General features: G+C 29.8%; 1 protein-coding gene across 1 annotated transcript in view; it reads right to left on the bottom strand.

The window, feature by feature from the left end:
- Positions 1–12,429, bottom strand: part of LOC106687648 (collagen alpha-2(I) chain) — a 25,400-nt gene extending 12,971 nt beyond the window's left edge. Inside the window, exon 1 of the mRNA XM_014431653.2 lies at positions 12,332–12,429. Coding sequence (XP_014287139.1) covers positions 12,332–12,349 — 18 coding nt within the window. The 5' untranslated portion in view covers positions 12,350–12,429. The remainder of the gene's footprint in view (positions 1–12,331) is intronic.
- Between the last annotated feature and the right edge of the window lie 14,400 nt (positions 12,430–26,829).

Raw genomic sequence — 26,829 nt, 5'->3', positions numbered from 1 at the left:
ATATTTTTTTTTTAGGAGAATCTTTCAAACATGGTTCTTAATTTTTATTTCGGTTTTGCATTATTTGGAAAAGACTATATATTTGGAACCAGTATCAATAAACGTTAAGAGATCTTCTTGGGATCAATTTGAAGCTCATTAAATAAACCATAATGTTTTTAATGTTTATTTTCCTTAAAAAGAACTAATTTTTATGATATTTAAAATTAAATCACAGGATGTTTTTTTAGAAAACAAATTTAGATTGAAAACTCTTTTAAATTGAACCTCAATAAATGCACAATCAAGTAGTTGATAATGATATTTTAGCTACTCATAATACTAAAATAAGAAAATAAAACTAAAAATATATGGTGGCCATTTTGAAAAATATGTCATATTATGCTTGAGGACCCTAGGATTCCCCCAGGAAGTGGGATCTATTTACTTTCTTGTTTTTCAAACATTTTCACATAAGAATATATTGACAGAAATTAATTTACTGATAATTGTTTCATTCAACCCTGGTTATATTATTTAATTTTCTATTTTTTTTATTTAAATTTTTTTCCAACCATGATTCCTCATTTTATTTGGTTTTCGAGTTTTTTCTTGTATTCGCCCGACCTTGACGGGCACCAAAACAAAGTGGCGAGAGTCGCTTCCCGACAAGGTAATTGCACAAAAGAGGCAGAAGTACATTAAACACGTTAACTGTTCCCTACTAGGAACAAGATGCAGCAATGTGGCATGCCACTCCATCATCTAGCTAATTGCTACCGGTCTTTGTTGCTCATGGGAGAAAATTGCTTTTGAATGAGGCGCTGCTAACTACCGATAAACATTTATGTTGCATAATACACTTCATGATGCAGAGCTATTAAAATAAAATATTATACTACACACTACAAAATTTATTTTTTTATTGACAAATGAAGTAGTTATTTTATTCCGGTTGGTTACGAGCAAAGATAGGAAATGGGGTGTAATACCTCTTTTAAAAATTAAAAAAATTATTTCAATCTATTAAAATTTTGGTTTCACAGTCAAATCGTTTATTACACTCAAAATAAATTATAAACCCTATTACGCAGAGATACCAATTTTCCAAAAATGTTAAGCCAAGCCTGTAATTTCCGTATCAAAATCTGGAAATTTTATTGAAAAACCAAAGAGTAGTTTTCAAACCTTCGCATGATAAGCTTAAAATAATCTTTTATAATATGAGCCAAGGATATCCATAAGAATATAATTGAATATTATCGTGGACAACATCCTGGATTTTTTATTCCAATGTTATTAATTATAAATTAATTTATAATTAAATAAATATATGAAAAGATAATAATCGTTTGTAAATAAAATTGTACGCAACGGTGATTCTGTGCCATATGAATCTAGGTTGTCGGCAGCGCAGGATGTCTTCAATTAGGTAACCTTCTCAGACGTGAGGTCACTCAGACATTGTCCTACCTGAGATCAGAGCCTGGGACCATGATAATTTTGGTTCCTAACAACATATCATATACCGAGGATCGATAACAACTGATGGTAATCGATCTTGTCAGCAATCTGATTTAGATCCCGAACTTCCTCATATGTTCAGTAAATCCTAATTTTCGAGATATTGAATATTTTAAATGTTTTTCTAGCTTCATCGACAATTCAAAAGTGTCACGTCAATTTTCAATTTTAGCCGCTTTTTCATTGATGCTGGATTCAACCATTTTTTTTTCCAGAGTGTACTCGTTTAGAAACCTATCTATAGATATATATTTTTTATATCTTATACCCTCATAAGATCCCTCAAATCAGTCATCCGAATAATTAAACCGAGCAGTTTCGTAAATTATTAACAGTTCCAATGACAGAAGTCACGTCCGGTGACAGATGAAGTCGTTCCGAGTGACAACTGAATACGAACGACAATCCCTGTGACGAATCGCCATTTTCTGCTTATACACAACAGCTCTAACAATCGATTTATTATATTTGCGGTATTTAGGTTTATTCGAAATCGAACTGGCCTACAACGTGAAATCGAATCCAGTACTTGAGGTCGCATCATGGGGTAGAACATCCATCATTTAACTCAATAAATAACACTCAACTATCGATTAATCGAATATTCAACTATTGAATTAGCATTGAGTTAAATAATAAAAATATTATAAAGAAGTCTATCCTTCTTCCAGATCTCTACTGGTCACTCTTTGTTAAAAACACTCCACTTTAAACTAACTTTAAATTATGCTAATTTATATAAAAATTTCTTCCTGTATCTACCTCATAGCCTATCTATCGATACTTATCGATGTAATTTGCACAGTAACAAAGTTGAAATTCTTCATCTTCATAAAATTAACATTTAATAAGAATTGAAAACAACAGTCATTTGAGATTTCCCTTGTTTAAATCCTTATGATTGTTATCACCTTGAATTCTGATGAGTCAATGACTAACCTATCGATTATATTTTTATTCGATTCTTAAGCACAGAAGCTGTTCTTATTTTATTATTATATTGAACTAATTATAATTTATAATTTCATCAAAATTCATTATAATAGTCAGTAACTATACAAATATTTTTTAAAAATAATTTTCGAAGCTATGTAATAGAAAAAAAAATGTAAACGCTTTGTTGTTATAACAAAAAAGCATTTTCATGATTTTTTTTTTTTTATGCCTAAGTATTTAAAATATCTATACTGATATATAAAGCTAAAGAGTTTTTAACACGTTAATTTCCGACTTCCAGTTAACGCGTTTTTTTTTTTTTTTTAATAAGTTTCTAGAATATTTAAAATAACTTGATATTAACTGAATAATTACAAAAAATATTTTAATAAACAAATTTAACATTTAAATAAGGCATTGATTGAATATTTGATTAAATGAAATTACAAACATCTTGTATATTGAACGATACAAACTTTTTGCTTATAGATTTTCACTACCGATACTTATATATTGAAGTGAAATCATTGTTTGATTATGAAATAAGTGCATTTCTCTGAGTTCCGCCATGTGGGTTCCAGCCATTTGTTATTTATGTATATCAATCTTTCCTACTTCAAGATAAACTGTACATGTATGGGATTGAAATCTAAATTTATTTCCAACTACTTGGGAGAGCGGGGAAAAATAGTATAAGTCAAACTTTCAAGATTTTCTAAACATCATATATTTTTTTATTTTCAATTACCTTTATATATACTATTTAAGAAGATGAACGCTATGCAGTGCATACGTGACCTATGCAAGTCACTCATATCATATGACCCTGAATTACATGGCAGTTTTAATGTCAGTAGTTTCCTTCAGTAGTTAAATATATGTTACGTTCACTGAACCAGTGTACAGTTATAATTTGTTCAACCTTTTCACTTATCTTTATATGATATATCTCTCTAGGTGTTAAGGAAGTATTTTTCTTGTAACAACTCTCAATTTTATTCATATATATATATTTATTTATAAGTAAGGTAAAAAATAAAACGAAAATGACTGAAATATTAAAATTGTCAAAATTTAATAAATTTTTAGTGCTTCTTACATAATAAATATACGTGTATGGAAAATATTTAGGTTATTTGTTGATAATTTTATTATTTCAAGATTAGAAAAATTCATTCAATTATGTGAAATTTCTCTTAATCAAACGAAATATCTCTTTTATGCTAGTTTATTTTAAAAAATATTTTGTACTATTTTTTTTTTTATTTTATTGAAATGAGAAGCAATTACTTTTTCACTGATCCAGAAAAATTTGCTCTACCACGCAAAAAAATAAATTCAGTTCCGAAAAAGGAATTTTAAAAATCATATTACAAAAAAAAAAAAAAAAAAAGAATTGTTTGAGGCTATATTATATATTATATTGGGTGATAAGAAACAATTTTTTATAACCATTAAAGTCTTTTGTGAAAATTTTGTTTCCTGGGTATAACATGGGTATCCTAAAATTCTTGCAAAGTACATCAAGTTTTACTTATATTCCTCTGGGTTAAGCCAAACTGGTTTAATAGAATTTTATAATTATGCTAATTAATTAAAATTTGGCACGTTGCCTTTTTATCTTCTATGTACATATTTTAACCTTGAAAACAACAGTGAAATTTATTATTCTTAGAAAAAATATGTACCTATGTATTTTTATTCTGATACAACTTTGTTTAAATATTTTTTTATTATATTATTTGTATTTTTTATTTATACTATTTTTTACTGTTTGTATTAACCTTCTCTACTGATTAACCTCAGTTTTTTTTCCTAATGCAGCTTTCATAAGATAAGACCTTGAGCGGGAGTGAAAACCTTTATGCCCGGATTTGAAATCTTTTTAAATATCCTTAATATTTCTACGTCTCCGTTGTTTAGCATATTCCGTAAATATTAAAGAGTATTTTATGAGGATTTTTGATTCGCATTTCTTAGCCCCTTAATTTATAACTGCGAATGTGTTGATGACCATATGTCTCAACATTATTATTTATCTTTTGCAAAGGTCATCTTCAATATTTAACTGGATTATAAGTAAAAATATGTATAAATAAATAAGAAAAAAAGAGAATTATCTAGAAACGATCCCTTGACCCAAACTTGAAATCAATTTCTAGAAACTGACTAGTTTTTTCTTGTTTAAAAATACATAAAATTGTAACCTTCGATGAGTAATATATTTCTCCGAATTGTGAGTAAGATGTTTTGAAACTTTAAAATCAGTATTATTGTATTCTTTGTAAGTACATTTATCAATCTGTCGCACTTTAAATCATGGTATCTTCAAATTATATGAAAAATATTTGCTGAATTTTCTTAGAAACTAACTGGAATGCACCGGAATTAAAATCAGCGTATATTTTAAGGGATTCCATTGGACAACACTTATGCAATTTCTATGGAGAGATTAGGTAAATTTTTTAAATAATAATCTTCATTAAATGATATATAAAACAAATAGGACGTGATTTTAATAATTATTTCGATAAAATTAAAGGCTATTCAGTTTTTTTTTCCTTTGAACTGATTTTTAAGCAATATATATTTAAGATTTTCATCGTTGTAATTTTGCACAGTTTCTGGGTGACAAAATAAAAAGATTTGGGATACTTGTATCGTTCAGTTAACATATTATTTTCTGTCATAGTATACCCAATGAATTGATAGTCTCGTAGACAATCTCTTCCAAGTTTCTACTAATTACTTATTTCTTATTAATTTATCGATTATTTTTATTTTACAAATTACTCTAAAAGTGACATTTTGTTTCATAAGATCAGAGATAGAACTATATAAAGCGGCTGGATAAGAAAATCAAAGTTTACTAGAATCATCATATAACAAATATAGATCAGATTCCTGTTGCAATGCATAAATAGAAAAAAAAATCAAACGAAAATTCCTGTTGCCCAACTTAAGGTTACGTTAATGTGGTAAGCGATATGTCGTAAGACGAAATAGATAAAAGCAACAATAATTTACTATTTCTACCACATAAAGGATTGAGAAATTACGTTGTGGGTCCATTTGTAGTCAAGTACTTACGCTGATATATCCTTCGATCATATAAGGAGGCAGTTATTACTGAAACTCTCATCATAGAAGAGGCTATATACTTCCCTATAGTATTTATTGTATGATATAAAAATATCTTGCTAGATAGACATGAAATAGATTCTTGTCATGAAAATTGGTATTTAAGGATTTCTTAAAGTTTTACAAACGAAAATCAACTTTGATAACCTACAAAACAACAGTTTAACACAAGAAAACAAAGCTGTGTACTGTGGAATGGGATAGGAAAAAATCTGGTGCTATAAGTTTATTTCGATTTCCCAGTCTGTTTTAGGCAGTTGTGTGAAAACCGTTTTCTCCTTTAGTTTAATATAAAATTCTTTCATAGTTCATATTTATTCATTTTTTATTATTACTAACAATAAAAGATGATTAATAATTAAAAATAACACAAAATTAAGGTACTTTTGGGAAAACTTTAATTGAAAATTCGGAATTAAAGCCCTGTCAGACTATTTCAACGAAGATAAGACTATGAAGTATAATAATATAAGATACGAACATACTAAAGGCCACTTTTTTATATGTTGATGCATCAATTTAATGAAAAATATTGAAATTGTCAGATAAAACGTGTTTCCATTTCATCCAATGTTGATCCGATTTTGATGTTCTTTATTTTGTTTTATAAAGAATTAAATTGCCTATAAATGAGCAACTATAATTTACCAGGAAACTTTACTTCGAACTTCGAAACCTATTTGTTTTTAAGGTATCATAAATATTTTTTTATAAAGTATTTTATATCCGTATTTCGTGAAATCCAGTCTTATAGCGAATGGAAGCCATTAATAATAATTTAAACTGTATTGGTATTGCCATTTTTTATATTATAAATTTGTGTTATTTTTTTAAACTTCGATTTTAGTAGTACCTCATATCTTCCTCGCAGCTCTTCAATTATCGTAAAATTTTGACTGTTTTTTTTTTTTTTTAAATCAGAGTAGATTTTAAGTATGGTTGCATAAATGTAGAGAGTATTTAGCGAGTTTAATTTTATCCAAAATAATTCGTTAAGCTTTCCATCTGGTATTATTATAAATTATATAATAAAGCTGATGATTTTTGCAAGATTTGGGTTTTGTACGGCACACATATCCGACCCCTATTTGTAATTGTCAGCAGGAAAACTGTCTTCTCTTAAGTCAACTCGAATATGCTTGAATGCCTTGACGGGAAGGTATTCAACTGAATTACATGATTGATTGATTTACTCATTTTCTGATTGATAGATGTTTATGTTGACTGATCTGTTTCTTTGGGAATGAATGTGAAGCCATAAAGCCAAGAGCCTTCCTCAATAAATGGTGTAATTAAAGTAAAAATATCTTTCAGTCTAGATTCGTAATTTTTTTAATTAGCATTCCAACAAAGAAATTTCTCACTTATCTATTTTAAAATTCCACATTCCTGAACCAATGTTTCTACTATTAAATATATTCAAAAACAAAGTTAAAAAAATAATTAATGCAATATCTAATATTTCGCTTTAAATATTTTGTTTTCTAAACCATCTTCGAAGTTTAACTCCCACATTTACTGACCCGCATTCATGAGATTTATGCAAATTTAATTCAATGTAAATTCCATAAAATTTCTTAAACGTGTTTTAAATATTGACGAAATATCTTCACGGTTTTAAGTAGATTACAACAGTTGTTTAAACTTAAAATGAAATTTTGATTGTTGAATGACTTCTTGCGTTATACTGGCAATATTTCGTTTAAGGTTGTATGCTATGAATTATTTAAATGTATTTCAAATATTTTTTTACAAATATTATTGATGAATAAAGGTTCATTATTCGTATTAACTCGAGATTAGTTTTATATTAAATAAAAATTTGGAGTTGAATTTTTTTTTTCTAAACTTTTTCCCGGCTTCACGAAATGCTGTAACTGAATCACAGCTGAAAATTTTTGCCAGAACGGATTTTTATGACTAAGCCTGTCATTTAATATAATTGGAAATATTTGATAATTTCTAAAAAAAAAATAAAGTTTTAATCAGTTTATTTTATTGATCCAGATCCCTATAGTTTTTATGTCCTGCATTTCGTTAAGAATTTATAAATATATATCATTCTGGCTCTTGAAGATCTTTCCAGGAGTTGTTTCACGATTCACGTTCAATCATACTGGATTTTTATTTTTAAAAAATAATAATAACAATCCAGTGAATAGATGCTCTTATAGGTTACTATTGAAAAAAAAATTTTTTAAGACTAAAATTTATGATAGCAGTTAACTCGATTTATTATTAAAATTACTTCAACGATTTGGGACCTAACCATAATCTTCCAGTCGCTAATGCTTCTTTTGTAAGTTACGTGAAACGGTCGTTTCGGACGCCCATTACGGAATACCTGAGCCCATTTCACGTTTCTCTGGGACACCTCAAGGTACATTTGACCACATCTTGTCTTATGTCACGCAGCAAGCTCATCTTGCAACTTGAGTTATACAAGAACTCATTTTAGCACTGTAATTGGGGCCTTACTCCTTTTAATAAGCTTGCAGGAGTACGCATGTCTCAGGTACTTTCGACAGTGACCCGATTAGGTCCCAAAAAGATAAGAGGCACTAAATGTCAGATCTGTTTCTTAATTAGAAGAGTCAATGATAAATAATAGCATTGATATATTCAAAACTAGATAAGTCGATTTTATTTTGACTCATAAAAGTTTCGTGAAATTGAATTGTTAGCATGTATTATAAAAACTGACAATTTGATTTTTTAATATTATGATAGTGGGTACACGGGCAGTAAACTTTTTTTCTGTTTACATGGGGTACATTATTGACATGCGAGGTGGATTGGAGAGAAGCGTTATCCAATAGGTAACTAGCCTCTTCTGAACAGAGTAAAACGGTCGAGTTTTCAAAGTCAATTCGCCCAGGCCAAAAAATCCTCAACTCCCTCAGTTTAAACCGACTCAAATGGGCAGTAACGCGTACAACATAAACAAGCGTAGACATCATAAAACAAAAAAAAAATAGAAGCAGAGAAACTTCCAGTTATGGGGTCTACCTAACCTCCAAATTCAACTTTTGGAGTGTGATCGTAATTTTTACTTCGACTCATACAGGCTATATTTCTAGTCAAGAAGTTGAATTTTATCTATAAACTCATCGGAGAACAGGGTTTACTTTGAAATATCGAGTTATTTTATTGAATTTGTTGTTGTTTTATTGAAATTTTTCTTTGCATTAAAAGATTTTAAAATTATTTTGTAACATCTTTCTAAATGTAAATAACAAAGAAAACAATCTGGGAATCTCCGGTATTATAAAAGATTCTATAACTGATTCGTTTGATTGTATTCAAATTTACAATTATCGATGAATAGTTTGTATCGAGACGGTTACGAGCCATCGATTCTTGGTAAACATCGAACGCAAGGAACCAGCGATCCGGTTACTCCTCCCGACTTCAATTAACGACCGGTAGTTACCCCGAATTGCAGATCTAAACTATTCGCACCAGTTGCAATAGCCGGAGGAACTAAGGGCGCTGGTTCGGGATGTTGACCAAGGATTGAGCAGGACCAGCATCAGGATTGGTCCTTGACCTCCAAGGATGCAGGATACGCGATATCTTGCAACTTATTCAGGGCTCGATAACTGACGGCATATTCCTCATTATCACAGGTAATGTCTTTTAAATCAATACCCTTGGAAATAGTAAAAAAATAATATTAAAAGATTAACAGAATAAAAAATTATTTTGTTTCGTCTGACCAATTTTAGTCTGTAATCTGAGGGAGTTTGAAAACTTGAAAATTTAAGAACCAAATTCAAACTGCGAAAATTGTAGTAAAACATTACTAAAAGTTGTTATTATATTCTAAATGATTTATAAACGCAATAGAGAGAAGCAAGTTTTCCAAAAATGTTAAGGCAAAGCAAGTTCAGGAAATTCTTCTGAGACCTCTGCTGAGTTGAGAAATAGGCCAAAATGTTTGGAAAATTAGAGATTTTTAAATATAGAAACAGTTTTTTTTTTTTTTTGTAGAAAGACATTTACAAGTTGGAAACTCTGGTTTCATAGGTACTTTCTGGTTATAATTTACCCTTGAAAACATGAGATTAGATCTTTAAGTGTATTACGAATGTCTTGAACTCGGCAAGCAATTTTCCGGCTGGTTCTTGTTTATTTTTACTTAGATTCGCTTATTTATCAAGTTCAGTTTTTATATTATCATTCATTACAATTTAGAAACATAAGACACAATTCATAAAAATCTCTAGGATAAAAAAAATTACAGAAATATAAAAATGCCAAATTCTAAAATGTTAAAATAACTTTTTAAAAAGTTATAATCAACTTCTCATGTTATAAATTTTTCTAACATTTTTCTTTAATTTTATTTTTTTTTTTTGTTAAAATACCAAGAACGAAATTTAAAATGTAAAATTTCAATCTCATCGCTTTTAAGATACAATTGTCAATAAATTATTACCTGAGCGGACTCAAATACACGCTTGTAAATTTTCTTGTACACAGAGAGATAACGATAAAATGGATTTCTTGTAACAAATTGGAACTTGTAAAGATTGCTTTAAAATAAACATGGATCCATTCCTTATGTCTTTTCTAATTATCCTCAAAATCATATGATTTTTTTTTTTACAGATAATGTTTTTTAAAGTACGTCAATTTCCAGATTTAGGGACTTTTCAGTGTTATTTTACTTTATTTATTGTTTTTTAAAAAAGCTTTACTTTTTGTTAGTAAATGTTTCAAAGGTAAGATATGACCGGGCCTAGAAACATAGGACATTATTTTGTAAGAACTAATATATTTAAAAGATAACTAACTAATCTTGGTTATTGTCGACGTTTTAAAAAATTCCGCAAGCTGTTAAAAACAATCCTGATACTATTCAATGTAACTATAAAGAGAGAATCGATTATACGTTATAGGTTATCGATAGAACTGCATCACGTTCGATTGCAGTGACATCCAAGATCACGTATGGCGGAAGTTGTATGGCTACTTTCGCCTCTATTTTTTTCAGTTTTATGTATGGCTCGCTTTTGTGATTTTCGTTATGTTATTTTTCCTATTGAATATTACAATTATGTATTATACTATCGTGTGAGATATAAGTTAAAACTACTAATTATGTTTTTAAAATTATAAATATTTTAAAGGATCCCGCAGGAATTAGTTTCAAAAACTTGTTTAATTAAAACTTCTGTTCATTGATTGAACACGACATAGTTTCTGATGAACTTTTAATAGGATTTCGAAACAAGACTGTTAGTTTACATGAGGTGTTAGCGTATCTCATTTGGTGTTGGTCAATGTTTAGAACTTAGAGCATACCAAAACATTGCATTCCTCTGCTCTAAACTGCATTGTATTTATTGTGAATACTAAAGTAACTTTTAAAAAAGGTCTGATTCAAATTTTGACAAAATTAATTTTGTTTATTTTTTTATTTGATTTTTGGTGTGCTGATTTCGACTCAATTTTTTTTCCCACCGCATTATTTGTGGCTTTTCTTATCCATGATATAACTTTTTTAGCATTCACTTATTTTAAATATTGAGTCAGAGTATTTTAAAATACCATTCAAGATACAAATGTCAAGCAGCTTCTTAACCGCACATGATTCAGGCTTAGTCTCGGGTTACGGAAACGTTATAAAATATTTAAATGCTAAATGAAACATTATTATGTTCTAAAAAAAAATTATAGATTTTTTAAAAATTTAAATTAATAGTATTTTACTCTTACAAATAGGTGATATTAATTGAATTATGATAGTTTGTTAAAATATTCTGTTTTCTTTAAAATATATAAAAGTTTGCTATTTATACATTTTTTCAGTTTTAATTATTGCATTTTTTGTATATAATTTCAAAACTATATATAAAATAACAGCTCAATTTTTTCAAATTTCAATTGAATCAAAACAAGCAAAGCGTTTTTACCCACTAAATTTTATAAGAGTGATTATGATTGATCAAATTGTGGTTGTCAAAATTAAAATTTATATCATATTTCTTTTTTAACTGAATTTTATACTTTTTTGAAGGAAAAATACAGATTAGCGCTAAAACAATAATTAAAATAAAATAATAATTTGTATTAAATTAATTTTGAGTGAGATTGTTTTTTAATTTTCATCATTTCGTAATTTAAGTATTAACTCAAAACTATAATAATTTCGAGGTTGTGTTTAAATTAAAATATTTAAAATCTATTTCATGATTTTAAAGTAAATTTGAAAATATCCAGTTTACATTTTTGCAGTCTATTTATTGTTTTTCTTTCGATATGGCATTATTATTTCATTAACTTTTCACTAGCCAAATACTCATTGCTGATCTCTTAAAGAAAAAAAAATGCTCATTTAATTATAAACTTTTTGTCGAAAATATTTTTTTAATTAAAGATTTGAAATAATGACAATAATTTTGAGGATTATATCTAATCTAAACAGATACGTGGACAAGTAATTATTAAATTTGTTAAGTCTCATTTTATGTAACTATGAGATACTAAAATTAATTTTTTTCAAAAATAAAAATATATATTAAACATCATAAAAAAAATACCAATACAGTATTTTATTTTTTAGTTAAACAGTTCAATGACATGGTTTTGTAATATGCAATGTTTTTTAATTATTTTTTTCTTTGAGAATTTGAAAATTATTATTTTACTCGTTTTTAATGTTGTTGATTTTTTTTAGTTTTAATTTTTGGAAACGTTTGTCCACTTTAAATTGAAAAATAAATACATTTTTTGGACAACTTACGTTGAAGAAGCGGGCCATTTCTGGTGGTTGTTGTTGGTTGTTGTAGGTTGTTAGTCCTAAGCACAATGAGTGACGCTAGAGAAGCCAGAAGGAGCAGTATATATAGACAGCTTGCTCAGGATCTGACGGTAGGGGGGAGGCAAGGACGTTTCCTGGACCGCCGGAACCCCACCACTGTCATCCTCGCTTACGATTTGGATCAGTCCTAGGAGTACGACGATGTACTTTTTCTTCCAGGAAATAATCCAGGACTTCTTCAGTAGGATGTCTTCCCATTGTCCAAGGTCACCCGAGGGGGATTCTTCGGAAAACTGTAAGACGATTCTCGAAAAGAATTGTTTTGTTTTTTTCATCTGCTATGTTGTCAGGAAGACTTTTCAAGGGCGCTGCATTCCTTTCGGTTCGGAGGATATTAGGAATTAGGAAATAATTCCGTGTCCCCATCCTGCCTAATTATGTAGGAATTTGAAATTTCCAATTAAGACACTAATACTGAATCACATTTAGATAAATCCAGCTTTATTGATGTATAGTAGTACTAAGTAGCGTTTATTAATTTATCTATTTTAAAGTGTCTCGATCACTAGGGTCATTTACACTGAAGTCATTTATAATTTATATTTACAAAAATTAATAAATAAATAAATCAAATCAGCAAAAAAAAATTGTCAATATTAAAGAAAATTTGAATTAAACTTATAAAAACAAAATAAATTTCTGTTAGTTACTTTTTAAGGATAAAAATGCTATAAATACATATGAATTGTAGAATGGAGTTAAATTAGGCTGTTTTTTAAAATCTTTAATTAGTATAATACTTTCGGTAATGGTTTTTATTGCTAAATTCATAAATAATTTAAATAAAATTCATTCATAAATCGAGTACAATTTTAAAGTTCCAGATATTAAAACAATAATTTCAAAAAATAAACTGTAATCATATTTTATTAAATAATCATTGAACTGCTTAGCTAAAGAAAAAACTTTATAATGTACTTGTATTTTTTAAAAAAATTTTACAAGATATTTTTATTTCCAAAAATTCAAATAAAATCTAAATTTTTTAACAAAAAAAAAATAATTAAGTTTTATTAACCCTTAGTTACATAAAATTTAAGAATTATTTTTCCACCTGTCTGTTTTTAAGTCGATATAATCTGAAAATGATTGTCGTTTTGATATAAAGAGTTAAAAAATACAAAGTTCATAAGTACACATATTCAAATTTTCCCATCTTTATTAAAAAAATACTTTCGGCAAATATTTTATTGCTAATAAAATATATTGCTAAATGAGCTTTTTTTTTCTCTTAGAGATCAGTATGAAGTAGGTATTTGGTCAATAAAGAGTTTTTATTATGAAACACTACTATGCAATTATTGTTTTGACTGAACATATTAAGATTTTATACACAAATTAGTTCTGTCAAAAAATTAATTCAAAAATTGTAGTTTTTATAAACGAGAGAGAACCTTTAATTGTATTTTTCGTGAAGCTAGTGGAAAAGTTCTTAGCACCACTGTGGAGTAAGTTCATCGAAATATGAACTGGTACAGTTTGGAACGTTTCATTATAATAAAGAATTACTTATTGGGAAGGTTGAATGTCCACCCCCTATCTAAATATATACATAATAATTATATTTATATTATGAAATTTAATTCTAGTTATTAAAACTCTTGTTTATTTTCAATCATTATATCATCATAATCTTCATAAAAACGTATGACCGAATTTCAAATGTAAATCGAAATATTTTTATCGATATATTAATATTCATTAATTGGGTTATAAGGCTTTGGTTATCAATAAATCATATTTTGTTTATAAGTTGGAGTAATGTTAAAAATATGCCCACCAGGTTCATATAAAGTTCTTCATTGTTTTTTTATATCATCTTATTTTATTTTGCGAAAATTATATTTTACAGAAATGATCTCTTTTTTCAATTTTTTTATATTTATAATATATATTTCAAGACTAAAGATTTGTTAGAAAATAAATTATAAAATCTGCGGGAGGAGTGGTTGAAACGTGTGTAAAAAAAAAAAAAAAAAAAAAAATGGATTATCGCTGATTGACTGTATTTAATAATAAAAGGAAGATAGTACAGGTACTTTAAAATAAAAACTCAAATAGTAAATAATTATACTATTTATATTGAGCCTAAGTTTCGCCCCACGTTGCAGGGCTTCGTCAGGGCTGTTGACTTTCGCTCTGTCTTGGATTCTGAAAGCCCTCCAAAGCGGGGCCAAACTTTGGCATAATATAAATAATTTAATCACAATTTCAGTTTATATTTGACCGCACCCGGACCATGTTCTTTTTATTTAATAAAAAAAAAATTAAATAAAACATTTTCGCATAGTAAAGCCAAAGTACTAGATGGTATTTGATAAATCGTATATCGGATCATTTGCACAGTGATCCTCGAATTCCTTCCAAATTTGGGCCAAACCACAAAAGCAGTATCCAAAACACAGGTTTCCCGAGGAAAATAAGTTAACTCATCTGAAAGTGGTCAACAGAGTTTGATAAAACATATGATACAACTTAACAATTAATTTTTTGACTGAACAAATGTATGTACTAAGTCTAAATCTATTCAGTCAAAACAATAATTGAATAGTTGAGATTAATAATAAAAAACGTTTCAGTAACCAAATGCCTACTTATTACTGATCTCATAGAGAAAAACAAAAGCTCATTTAGTAATATATTTTATTAGCAATAAAATATTTGCCGAAAGTATTTTTTTAATTGAAGATGGAAAAATTTGAATACGTATACTTTTGAACTTGGTATTTTTTAACTCTTTATATCAAAAAGACAATCATTTTCAGATTATATCGACTTAAAATCTCGACTTAGCCAACAGAGTTTAATAAAACTGGCGTAAAACCAATAAAATACAAATCTGCAGGATTCCTGAAAATTTAAGAACTGACACGGAATCAAATTCGTTCCTTGATATCCAAAACATGAAATGTGTGAGAAAATTTCCGTTCATGAGGACGAATTTAAAATTTTGAAAAGTGATATAAAATTCTAGATAGTAATAGAGGTAACTATAAATAGTATTTATACGAATTAATTAAGAGGAATCATCGTGCTGAGGAGGTGGCAAATGGCACAGGATCGGAATTGTGGATTTTGAAGAAGGCATATACTCAGCGGTAGATCAGAAAGAAATTCTTTAAAAAACAAACAAAAAAACTTAATACATGATTTTTTTTAAATAAATAATTTAATTTCTATCCATTTCAGTCTCAAAACATTTTATTTTTCTTATAAGTCCGACGTTTCGGCCAATCCGGCCATCCTCAGGAACAATCTACTTTATACAATTCTGGAATTATATAATTTAAAAACTCTAACTCCATGCGGGCAATTTTGCCCAGGTCAAAACAACAATTTCTAATTAGTCAATATTCACTTAAAACCAAAATTAAAATCATTTATCACAGTCACTATTCCTTAAAAACTTTATTACAACGTTGTAAAATGTTTTGAGACTAAAATGGATAAAAATTAAATTTTTTATATTAATTATATTATTTCAATTTCTTGAGAACAGGTAATTATTTATTAAATAAATCAAAACTTGTATTCTTTTTTGTCTCAACACTTTTTATTTTTCAACAGTCCAACGTTTCGGCCATTTTAGCCATCCTCAAGGACATCTTCAATTATAATTTCTTCCTCACATTAAATTTAGAATTACTTTTGCAGGCTATTCTGCCCAGGTCATTCATTAATCATAAGTTAAAACCTAAGCTTAAGTTTAGTTACCTATTTTTTTAATTAAATATTTATGATTTTAAATTTAAAAAATAGGTAACTAAACTTAAGCTTAGGTTTTAACTTATAATTAATGAATGATCTGGGCAGAATAGCCTGCAAAACTTATTCTAAATTTAATGTGAGGAAGAAATTATGTCCTCGAGGATGGCTAAAATAGCCGAAACATTGGACTGTTGAAAAATAAAAAGTGTTGAGACAAAAAAGGATACAAGTTTTGATTTATTTAAAAAAAAATTGCCAGTCCCAAGAAAGTGTTTAAGATTATAAATTTAATACATGATGTTTGAAGATACTTAGGCCATTTCTGGGGCACAGAAGGGCACCGGAGGTCTGAAATTTGGGTGATAATAATTTCTTGTTCTGTGTTCCTACCTACCATAATTATTATGGTTATGGTTTTGGTTCTGCAAAAGACGCGCAAAAAGTTGCAAGGTTCAAAGGGGTGCAGTTGGGGATCCTCACCTGTCCCGTATTGTCTTGATTTGTTTAACAACTTACTGCATTCAACAATACGGGCCCTGGGTTTGTTGACGTCTATCAAATCCTGAGGGTTGATTAGCCCCTAGAAAGTGATCTTAAATATTTATAATATAAGCAATGTTTACAAGATCATAATATTTTATACATAAGTGAAAGTTATAAAACTAAAACGAATCAATACATAAGGAATTACAAGATGCAGACGAATCTTACATGTTCTTATCTTGCATGTTTTTATTCCTAAATAAAATAGTCTTCGCACATAAAAATATATCAAATAAGATTAGCTTAAACTGTACAGTGGGATTTGTAATTTTGAGTAATCTGAAGTTCTGACAGATGAAGTAGCTATTAAAATCATATTAGTGTTTAAAATTTTAAATGTTCAATTATAGAAAATTTAATTCTTTATAAATTAAAGATCTCTTTAAACAATATATTGTTTGTTTTTACGATGGAATCATGTGCATGTGTGTGTGAGTGAATGTATGTGCAGTTGTATGATTCTAATGATCCATAGGCGTTGATTGCTAAAAAGTTCTACACCTTTGAACAAGCCCAAGCAAACAAACGTCTGGAAGCTTTGTTATTTCCAGCTTTAAAAAAATGATTGAAAAAACTTACGGTTGTTACTCACGCTATTTTCATATATAGTGAAATTATACTAGGCTAACTCTGCATCTTTGTTTGTAAATCTACTTGATTTTTATTATTAGTGGTAAATATGACATAAAAACGTTTTTTAATTTTTTTTATTTGACATGTCCCATAGAATTACCATGGGTTTGTTTTTGACAGCTCTACTATCTTTGAGACAGTCTGTATGACGACCCTTGCAAAGAATGTAACTCCACTCTATACCTTTTTTTTTATATGTACAAGTAAAAATAAAATGAATACATAGTACGGGATAGTATTAAGATCGTATAAAATTTCGGATTCGAGACTTCGACGCCCGTTCAACATTATAGGCAGGATATCGAAGAGCGCACAGGGGACCGACTCCCCCACCCGATTTTGGCCCGAGATCTCCATAGATGGGACAAAGACCGTCACCGTTGTATCTCACGGTATTTTGAGCCGTAATCTTATAGATCTCGAATGACCAAAATACTATTCGATCATCGCCTCGTTCCTCCAGAACTGACGTTTCTCCGTACAGGTTCAAGAGAAGTACTGCCACAAGGTAGTCGTGCCTGTATTGTTCAATTTACACTGCTGATGTAGCAGGCGAAAACAACAGCTACTATAGATGACATCACCATCTACTACAGCAACGATAACCCATATATATACTACAACATACCAAAAAAGTTGGCAAAGAGATAGTTCAACGGCTTAGACACCTTAACATCTCCATATAAACACGGATCTCGCCGTGTTAACTAGGCAAAAAAGAGAGCTAGACTGCCGAGAACATTCAAAGTAGAAGGTATACAACTGGATTTTCACCTAAAGTTGTCAGAAATCAAAATCGGTTAGTATAGTACATAAGTCGGGAAGAAAAAAGACAGTTATCTCACCTCAATTTTTGATTACTTTAATAAAACTATGTATAATTACTAGTCAAAATTGATGAGTCTGCCAAGTATAAGTAGGATAAATAAAAAATGGCGGCTGTTCCAAAACCTTAAAAAAACCAGTAATCTTTTATTCGGAGCTCTATATCTTAAAAACTATCAACACAAGAAAATCTAAGAGAACATTATTTAAAGAAGAGTAAATTTTCTGAAATATTAGCCCTAAAACAGCTATTTACGTCCAATAGTTATACAGCTTTTTAAAAAGCAACATTTCATAAAGATGTTGTATGGGACGTACTGAAAGGTGAGTAGTTAGTTAATTTATTTTGAAAGTTAAAAAACCATTTGACGTACAGATGTCTATTAGCACTCAAATTAAAGCTAGTTTAATCAAGCTACGAAGATAAACATCATAAACTACTTTATAGATCATTAAACTAGCTTTAATTTGAGTGCCAATAGACCTCTGTACGTCAAATGGTTTTTGAGATGTAGATCTTTCAAAATAAATTCATTAACTACTGACCTTTCAGTAGGCCTCAAACAACATCTTTATAAAATGTTGCTTTTTAAATAGCTATATCTCAAGAACTATTGTACGTAAGTAGCTCTATTAGGGCTTATATATTAGCAAATTTGCTCTTCTTTAAATAATGTTCTCTTAGATTTTCTTGAGTTGAAAGTTTTTAAGATTTAGAGCTCCGAATGAAAGATTACTGGTTTTTTTTAAGGTTTTGGAACAGCCGCCATTTTTTATTTATCCTACTTATACTTGGCAGACTCATCAATTTGACTAGTAATTATATATAGTTTTCATTAAAGTAATAAAAAATTGGGGAGAGATAATTGCCTTTTTCTCTTCTTGGGCTCTTGTACTAGTATGACATCCTACCGCCTACACCCTCTCCCGAGATTATTAGCCATTTCCTTCTGCCTAAAGCTACAAATATATAAAAGTGTTCTCAGACCAGTGCTCCTGAACGGCACCCCTTTTTTCATGCACCCTACAGGCAGCATATAACGGCATCTGCAGAACTTCGAAAACTCCATATTGCGGAAGATCTTCCGGCACTACACAACCAAGTCGATATTCCAATAGTCCCGGAACATTAGGAGAGGACACGTTTAGTTCCTAGACTCGCTGATATATCAAACAAAGCCCCTGTTTCAGAGCCAGCGCCTCCTCCAGTCAACCAGGCAACCGACAGCATTATAGCACTTGAGCACTGGTCACATGTCAATATTGCGAATAGCTTTTAGTCTTCAACTCATAACATTGGTGTGCCTTAGCACAATTTCATTTCACAATTTAACTAATATTACCAAGTTCACAAGCAACTAATGTTATGAAATGTTTTAAAACAAGAAACTCAGTTCCAGGAAAATTCAGCACCAGTTCTGAATCCAGTATTTCTGGTATAATTTCAAATAGAGGCTTTGAAAAAAAAAAAATTTTTAAAAAACTAGTTTTTATTATTAGCAATGTATGTAAAAATACAAATTATTTAAGAATTTTACGAATAAGTAAAGGAGAACAAGATACATACAATTCCTGAGGGAAAAGCCAAGGCCTAAAAATCTTTTCCAATTGTATGACGACTTCATCATTTGCCATATTGCTGTAGTTCTTGGCAGGAACTAAATGTTTTTTTGTTATTCTCTCGTCGAAAAAACCTTAAATAAGAATTTTTATTGCAAGAAACAAATAGAATTTTTTTGTTCATAATTTTCGCTTTTCCAGGATTTTAATTTTGTTTTCTCGAAAATCACAAAACAAGCGATAAATTCAACACGAGCCCACTAATCCACACAAAACTTCGGGGCGTAAGTAGCTTAGTGAGTGAATGTTGTGTTTTAATGTACACATTGCACAAGATTGTTTTTGTTAGATTTTACTATTAAGGCGAAGCAGAGAAATATATTCACAGAAATATGAGTTAGTTAGCAGATATTCACATTTATTGGATTATAATATTCATTTGCACTAAGGATGCAAGAGATGGAAGGTATTTCCACTAATTAAGGTTCCTGAGGAGCTGGTAGTCCTGTGAAGTGGCTAACTATGGTCTGTTGTCCTTTGGCGGCTGGAACCTTTGTAAGGATTCCTTTGGTCCTGCCTGGCTCTGCATTAATTTGCAAGAATCAACCATCCGCAAAATCGAGAGCCTGAGAATGGTTGCCTATTCTGTCATAATGCAAATAATTTCAAACACATATGAAAAAAATGTAAGAAATTGAACTAATTTAGTTTGAGATTATCTTGGTAAAAAAAAATAAATAAATAAAGAGTAATATTTAAAAATAATTTATCTTGCTGATATCATATGTTTATCTGCTATGTGATTTAGCAACTCACATTTGAGCTGCATCTGGCGATTTTATCGATTTCATTGATATAAAGGTTTGAAGGAACATGAGTTCAAGATGAGCATTTATGGAAAATTGTAGGATAAAAAAAAAAAATTCTCTACCCTTGAAAATGTCTTGCCCAAATGTAAATAAAAATATTTAGTAATGTGTTGAAAAAAGTTCTGAATAATAAATAATTTAATAAGGAAGATAATTTTCTCTACATCGTGCTAAAAAATTGTATGCTCTAATCCAGTGGTTTTAGAAAAATCACAATATAAAACGTTTTTTGTGTGTTTATATATATAGTTTTTATATCTAATAAATTATGTCGCGACGCATACTATCAACGTGCTGTCAACTGCTGTTATAGTATGTCTTAAGCAAGACATCACCGTGTTGTCAACGGCAACTAACGTTTGACTTGCAAATAATAACACGTTGGTGTCACCGGACAAGAACGCGTTAATAATATTTGGGTGTTTATGTAAAATATTACATATATTTTCTGTGATTTTGTATATACATATACACTTCTTTCCTAGTCTGATATTTACGTACGATATTTCAATTTAGAAGCCCATTTTAATTAATTATATTTATATTAACTATCTAATTAAATTAATAATTACTTATTTACTCCAATATTAATTACTTATCTTAATAAATATGCAAAGTATTACTGCCTATAGTAATCAGAGTAATAATTATCACTAATTATTTTGAAAAATAATAGTCTGTTATTAGTTTTGTCTAATCTAGGTTTTACATTTTAGGATATAAAGGTTATCAATTTACAGGATACATAGGTCATAAATATACGTTCTGATACATAGACATTGCCTTCTGGACGAACCTTATTGTTATATTTTTAAATAATTTTATAGTTTTCTCTTTCCAAATGCGCTGATACAACATTTATGAAACAAATTCTAAATTTCCATTTCTCAAATGATCAAGCTCTGTAACATTTCTTGTATAGAATTCAAAATCGAATATGCATTAAATATAATTATCAATGATATCCATTAATTCAATACATTAATATCGACTCACGACAAAACTATCGACTACTTCCCATTCAGATTTAGTGACCTTAGCAGACTCACGGTCGATTTAAAAATCTAAGCTGCCTTTCATTAGCGCTATTGAATGTTAATAATCGATATAATTTATAGTATCGAACCTCGAGACTCGATGTCACGGTACAGTTCCTTCAAATATGCAAATTTCATAACTTCTGTGGTGTAGCCGAAGGACTGTCTTCTACTGTGGTTCCTCTCTCTTCTATTGTCCTTTCTGCATATAACTGTTCCTTATTCTTTCTTTATCATTTTATAAAATATATTGGTTAAATAATAGAAGAAAGTTAGAAACCAAATGCTAAGAATTCATAGCTATAAATTGAATGGGAACAATATTAGGAATAAAAGAGCGACCCTATAAAAGAGTTGAACAACTATTTTTTCAGTCTTCAAATTTTGAATTGCATAGATTATTTTTTAATGTATTTCTTTTATATATGTGAGCTATTTGTTGATTTGAGATCAAGTAGGTTTATGGGCTATTTCTTGCTTTTTTACTTGAACTATATCGTATTCACTCGCCTTCCATTTTTTGTTCCAGAGGTTTTACGATAGCAGACGAGACAAAGGCTTTTTATAAACCGAAAACTTAGTATTAGATGAGTCACCTTTTTCCTGAGGGTACCCAGAATATAAGTGTGTCTCTTTGGAATATTTACAAATGGTTCCATACCCCAATTTGGTTCCTCGAGATTCATAAATGCTAAGTCAGTACTTTTTTTTTTTTAACGACCGCCCCCCTTGCATCGTGAACCTAAAACGTAAAATAAAGCCCTGATTATTTACTTCCACTTACCTAAATATAGAATATATAGTAAGGTTAATTATTGAAATCGAGTTTTTGATGGTAAGGATTCTCACTTAGATTGGAATTTATTACAAAGAGTCATTTTATATTCAAGAATATGAATATGACAAGATGAATCCATATCGCATCATAAAATTGTACTCACTCGTACCTATAATCAAGGTGTCACCCTCCTGGAAATTCAATATTTCCTAAAATTGGGAAATATCTCAGCGGATTGCCCTCCATTCCTGGGATTTCTGCAAGGTAACCTGACTTCATGACTTGTATAATATCCTGCGAAAGTGGAAGAACGAGTTTGGTCACAGTAGGTCATTCAAGTTCAAAGTCAATAGTCCACGGCTTGTGCAACAGTATTAGTCTGGTGGACCTCTCTTATTAGTGCAGAGCCAACTAATTATAAATGCTAAATGTAGTTTTTTTTTAAAGTTTTAGATTTTTGTAAATTGGTACCAAGACTAGAAGCTTTCTATAGGTTAGTGAAAAGACTATAACCATAGGATATAGGTTATAGTCTAACTTATATTATTAGGTTATAACTAAATATTATTCTGAATAATAGAAGCATTCTGAATGAATTATTTACATCAGAAAATACTTGCTATCTTAAAGAACACTTCATATTATTTAGAAAAAAACCCACGAATTAGAGCCTTTATAATAAATATCTAACAAATACCTTGCATATTGCCAGTGTTCATTGTGTTCATGCAAGAGAGCACGTCGCAAAAAAAAAATAAATAAATAAAAATAAATAGCAATATTATAAAATTGTTTGTCATTATTATCAATTTATTTTAATTATTCTTATTTATGCATGTTTTAGCTGTTTCATTTTTCATTTTTTTATAACTGTTAACGAAGATTAACATTTCTTTTGTATTTTATTGTTTATAATTTTAGATTTTTTTTTATCCTAGGTTTTTTCTAGAATTTTTGTTTTTTAAATAGCGTGAACACAGAATTACCGATAGGAGACCGGCCAAAAAAAATATCATGACATATTTCAGATTTTTAAAACAAACTATACAAACACTCTTCACAATGATGTATAAAATTCTATACATTAATTTAATTCATTAAATTGTTTACTTCCATAATGTTTTGATTATTAATAACTATTAGACAACCATCTTGTTTTACGTATTGGCTAACATCTTGTAATTATTTTTTATTTATTAATTTCTTTTTTTGTGACAGTCATAAATTACTTTTGAAACAATTACTTAAAATGGAAGAGGAGAGTTATGATAGTTAAATTTTGTAATATTTAAAAAAGTGGCTAAAATTGAAAAACGGCTTCGCTACTTCCGCCCTTTTCTTTATTTTTTTTCGTACCCTTCATTAAGAATAGTAATATTAGTACTTCATAGATGTATAATACGTGAAATGTATTATATATACTTTAGAGAGTTTTTTTTAAACCTGCCCTCTGAGATAGTCTTACTTATTTTACCTTTAAAACATTCCCTTATAACCAGTATTGATCGATGTACATGTCACAAGAGGAGATCTTAACACAAAAATATTAGAAGGGAATCCTTCCAGGCCGACCTGCCCACTAAAACCCCTTTTTTCGTACCCTCCAATGAAAAAATATTGAATAACACGTACACATACAAAAATATATACAAAAATTAGTATTCAGCCCTTCTTTATCTTCAAGTATTTTACTCGACTTTATCAACTAAACCCCCCTCCTTTTTTTATCTTTTCGTTCCCTCCTGATGAAATAAGTTATTGAATACAAACATATAGGGATTATGAAAGGAATATGGTCCGGGTGCGGTCAAGAAAAACTCAAATAGTAGAAATATACTATTTTAATGAGCCAACGTTTCACCCCACGTTGCAGGGCTTCTTCAGGGCTATTTTGACGGCAGTCAAAACTAAATTTTATATATTTTTAGTTTTGACTGCCGTCAAAATAGCCCTGAAGAAGCCCTGCAACGTGGGGTGAAACGTTGGCTCATTAAAATAGCATATTTCTACTATTTGAGTTTTTCTTGACCGCACCCGGACCATATTCCTTTCATCTTTACACACGGTCAATCAATAATCTTCCAATATAGGGATTATATGTATATCTGGTAGTTTTTACTTCCTTCGATTGCCTTGTGGCATTTTAAGGTGATGTGCAGTGTCCAGGTGGTGGCTTACGCCAGGTTAATTATTGGAACAGGGAGGGGAATCATTACAACCCCTCACGATAGTTTGTGGAGTATTTAGAAAGGATACTGTTGGACAGGAGGGCAGAGGTTTACGACGGAGAGTAAAGTTGATCTGGTGGGATTTGTTAGGATTTATTTTGATTCTCCAGTTTTGACACCATTCTTCAATAGATGTTATGTGTGCCTGTAGTGTTTGTGATGCATTAGTTGGGTCGTTATTTACAGAAAGTATACATGTGTCATCAGTGTATGTTGTTAGAACTGTGTTAGGGTGGGTTGGGATGTCAGCTGTATAAACTGTATAAGGAATGGGACCTAAGATACTACCTTGAGGAACACCGGCGGACTGAGAAAAGAGAGATTAGTAGGCTAGGTTATGATTTACTTTAACGGTTTTAAGATAGTTAAATCGAAAAATTGGCTAAAATTTAAAAAAAAACGGTGTATCTTGTTTGTTACTATTTAGAAATATTAGGTTTTGCGGGTTTAAAATTAACTATCCTTCTTACTGAGGCCATTACAGCCGAAGGAGTATTTTGTTGTTTTTTTTTATTCCCATACTTGGTGATTTGAATTATCTTATCAATAACCAGTGTTTCTATGCAATGTATGGGTAACCACAAGCCGAGAGTGTTGAAGCATAACCTTAGTAGGCTAGAGTCAGCAGAAACGCCGGTTCGATTACGGCCTGGGTGGGTTAACTATTAATTCACTTCGGTCTCATCCAATGAAAACTCGACCCTCTCACTCTGGTTAAAATAGGTTGATTACTAATAGGATAACCCTCCCCCGTCTTCGTATGTCAGAAATGATTGGATAGACGGTAAAAAAAAAAATAAAAAATAAAAACAACTATACTTGATACTAATTGTATTGACTATTGTATCTTATGTTAATCTTACTTACCTTTTTTCAAATACATTTAATCACTATTTAAGCAATCACAAAACTAATGGATCGTGTTACAGATGAATTCAATTTTTTTTTTCAGCATTAATTTACCAAGTACACTTCGAACTCGGACGAACAATGATGTATTTTGGAATAAGTGAATGTATTTTCCTTGTTTATATAATTTCTCCACTTCCATTTCCATTTCCCTTTATAATGAGTGAATCATAGATATAAAATATCCATATAAAAACCCGATTAACTTCTTTTTTTTATGACGTACACATATTATTATTATTATTATCTTTTTATTATTATTACTTTACAACTTTGAAGCATCCTAATAACATAATAGTATTATAGAAACTCCTTCCTTATTCCTGTGTCCCTTCCTTTACATCCCCGAGCCCGTAAATGGATAACTACTGTTTAATTTAACAGATGCATGAGGTCATTAAATGATCTTTACTATCTCTCCTCAACTTTCCATTTCCCTAGCACTTGATTGAATTTTTATTTTCATTGACCCAGATTAGAGTGATCCGTCTACCGTTCACTTTGATGGAAGGCAAACCTCATTCGGGACTCAAGGGTTTTCGCATTTTTTTAAAAATTTGTAACCGTTTCCTGTATTTTTCATTTTCTGGAATTAACTTTCTTTATGATGGATCGTAATGATAAGGAGGTCAAAAACAGAACCTGTAGGCCAGTGATGAGTAATAGGTTTGTCCAAGTCGTGAGGATAAGACCTTTCCAAATCAGTAGTTCTATTTTATCCAGTCAGTATTTAGATACTGACTAATTGGATTAGTCCAATTTGGTAGTGAGGGGTCCCTGACAAAACCAGACTATTAAAAAAATCATAGAGAGCAGATTTCTATACAGTCGCATGCATTGTTAGCTTCAAATTCAGCTAAACCCCAAAAGAAATTCCATGTGTAGGGTGTTCTTTTGATAATAGTTCTATATTGCACATTTTGAGATTATCGAAGAAATTTGAGCATTTTGCAGTTTTTCTGCACAAAAATGGGTTTTGGAGTTTTTTTTTTAAATTTATTTATTGATATTTACAACTGTACATAAATACATCAAGTAAATTTGAGGAAATCCTAATGGTATGGTACAAGCATGTAGAAAAACTACCCAATGGTAGCACTCTAAAAACATTTTTACAATATAATGGCCTCGACCATCTTCTTTTCAGACGCCTCGGAAGATTGTCCGGAATAAAAGAGGAAGCAAGATTAGAAACTAGGGAGTTTGTAACGGAAGGATTGATATCTGGTTCGGGCTACAACTATATTTACATATAAATTCACCCAGTAAATTTTATGCTAAATCATAATGGTATGATACATACATGTAGAGAAACTACCCATCAGTAGCA

Source organism: Halyomorpha halys, unplaced genomic scaffold (assembly GCF_000696795.3).
Source record: "Halyomorpha halys isolate HHAL.00 unplaced genomic scaffold, Hhal_1.1 Scaffold39.1, whole genome shotgun sequence".
NCBI classification, from domain to species: domain Eukaryota; kingdom Metazoa; phylum Arthropoda; class Insecta; order Hemiptera; family Pentatomidae; genus Halyomorpha; species Halyomorpha halys.
Note: the sequence above shows the minus strand (reverse complement) of the source record. Positions and strands in the feature narration are given on the sequence as shown.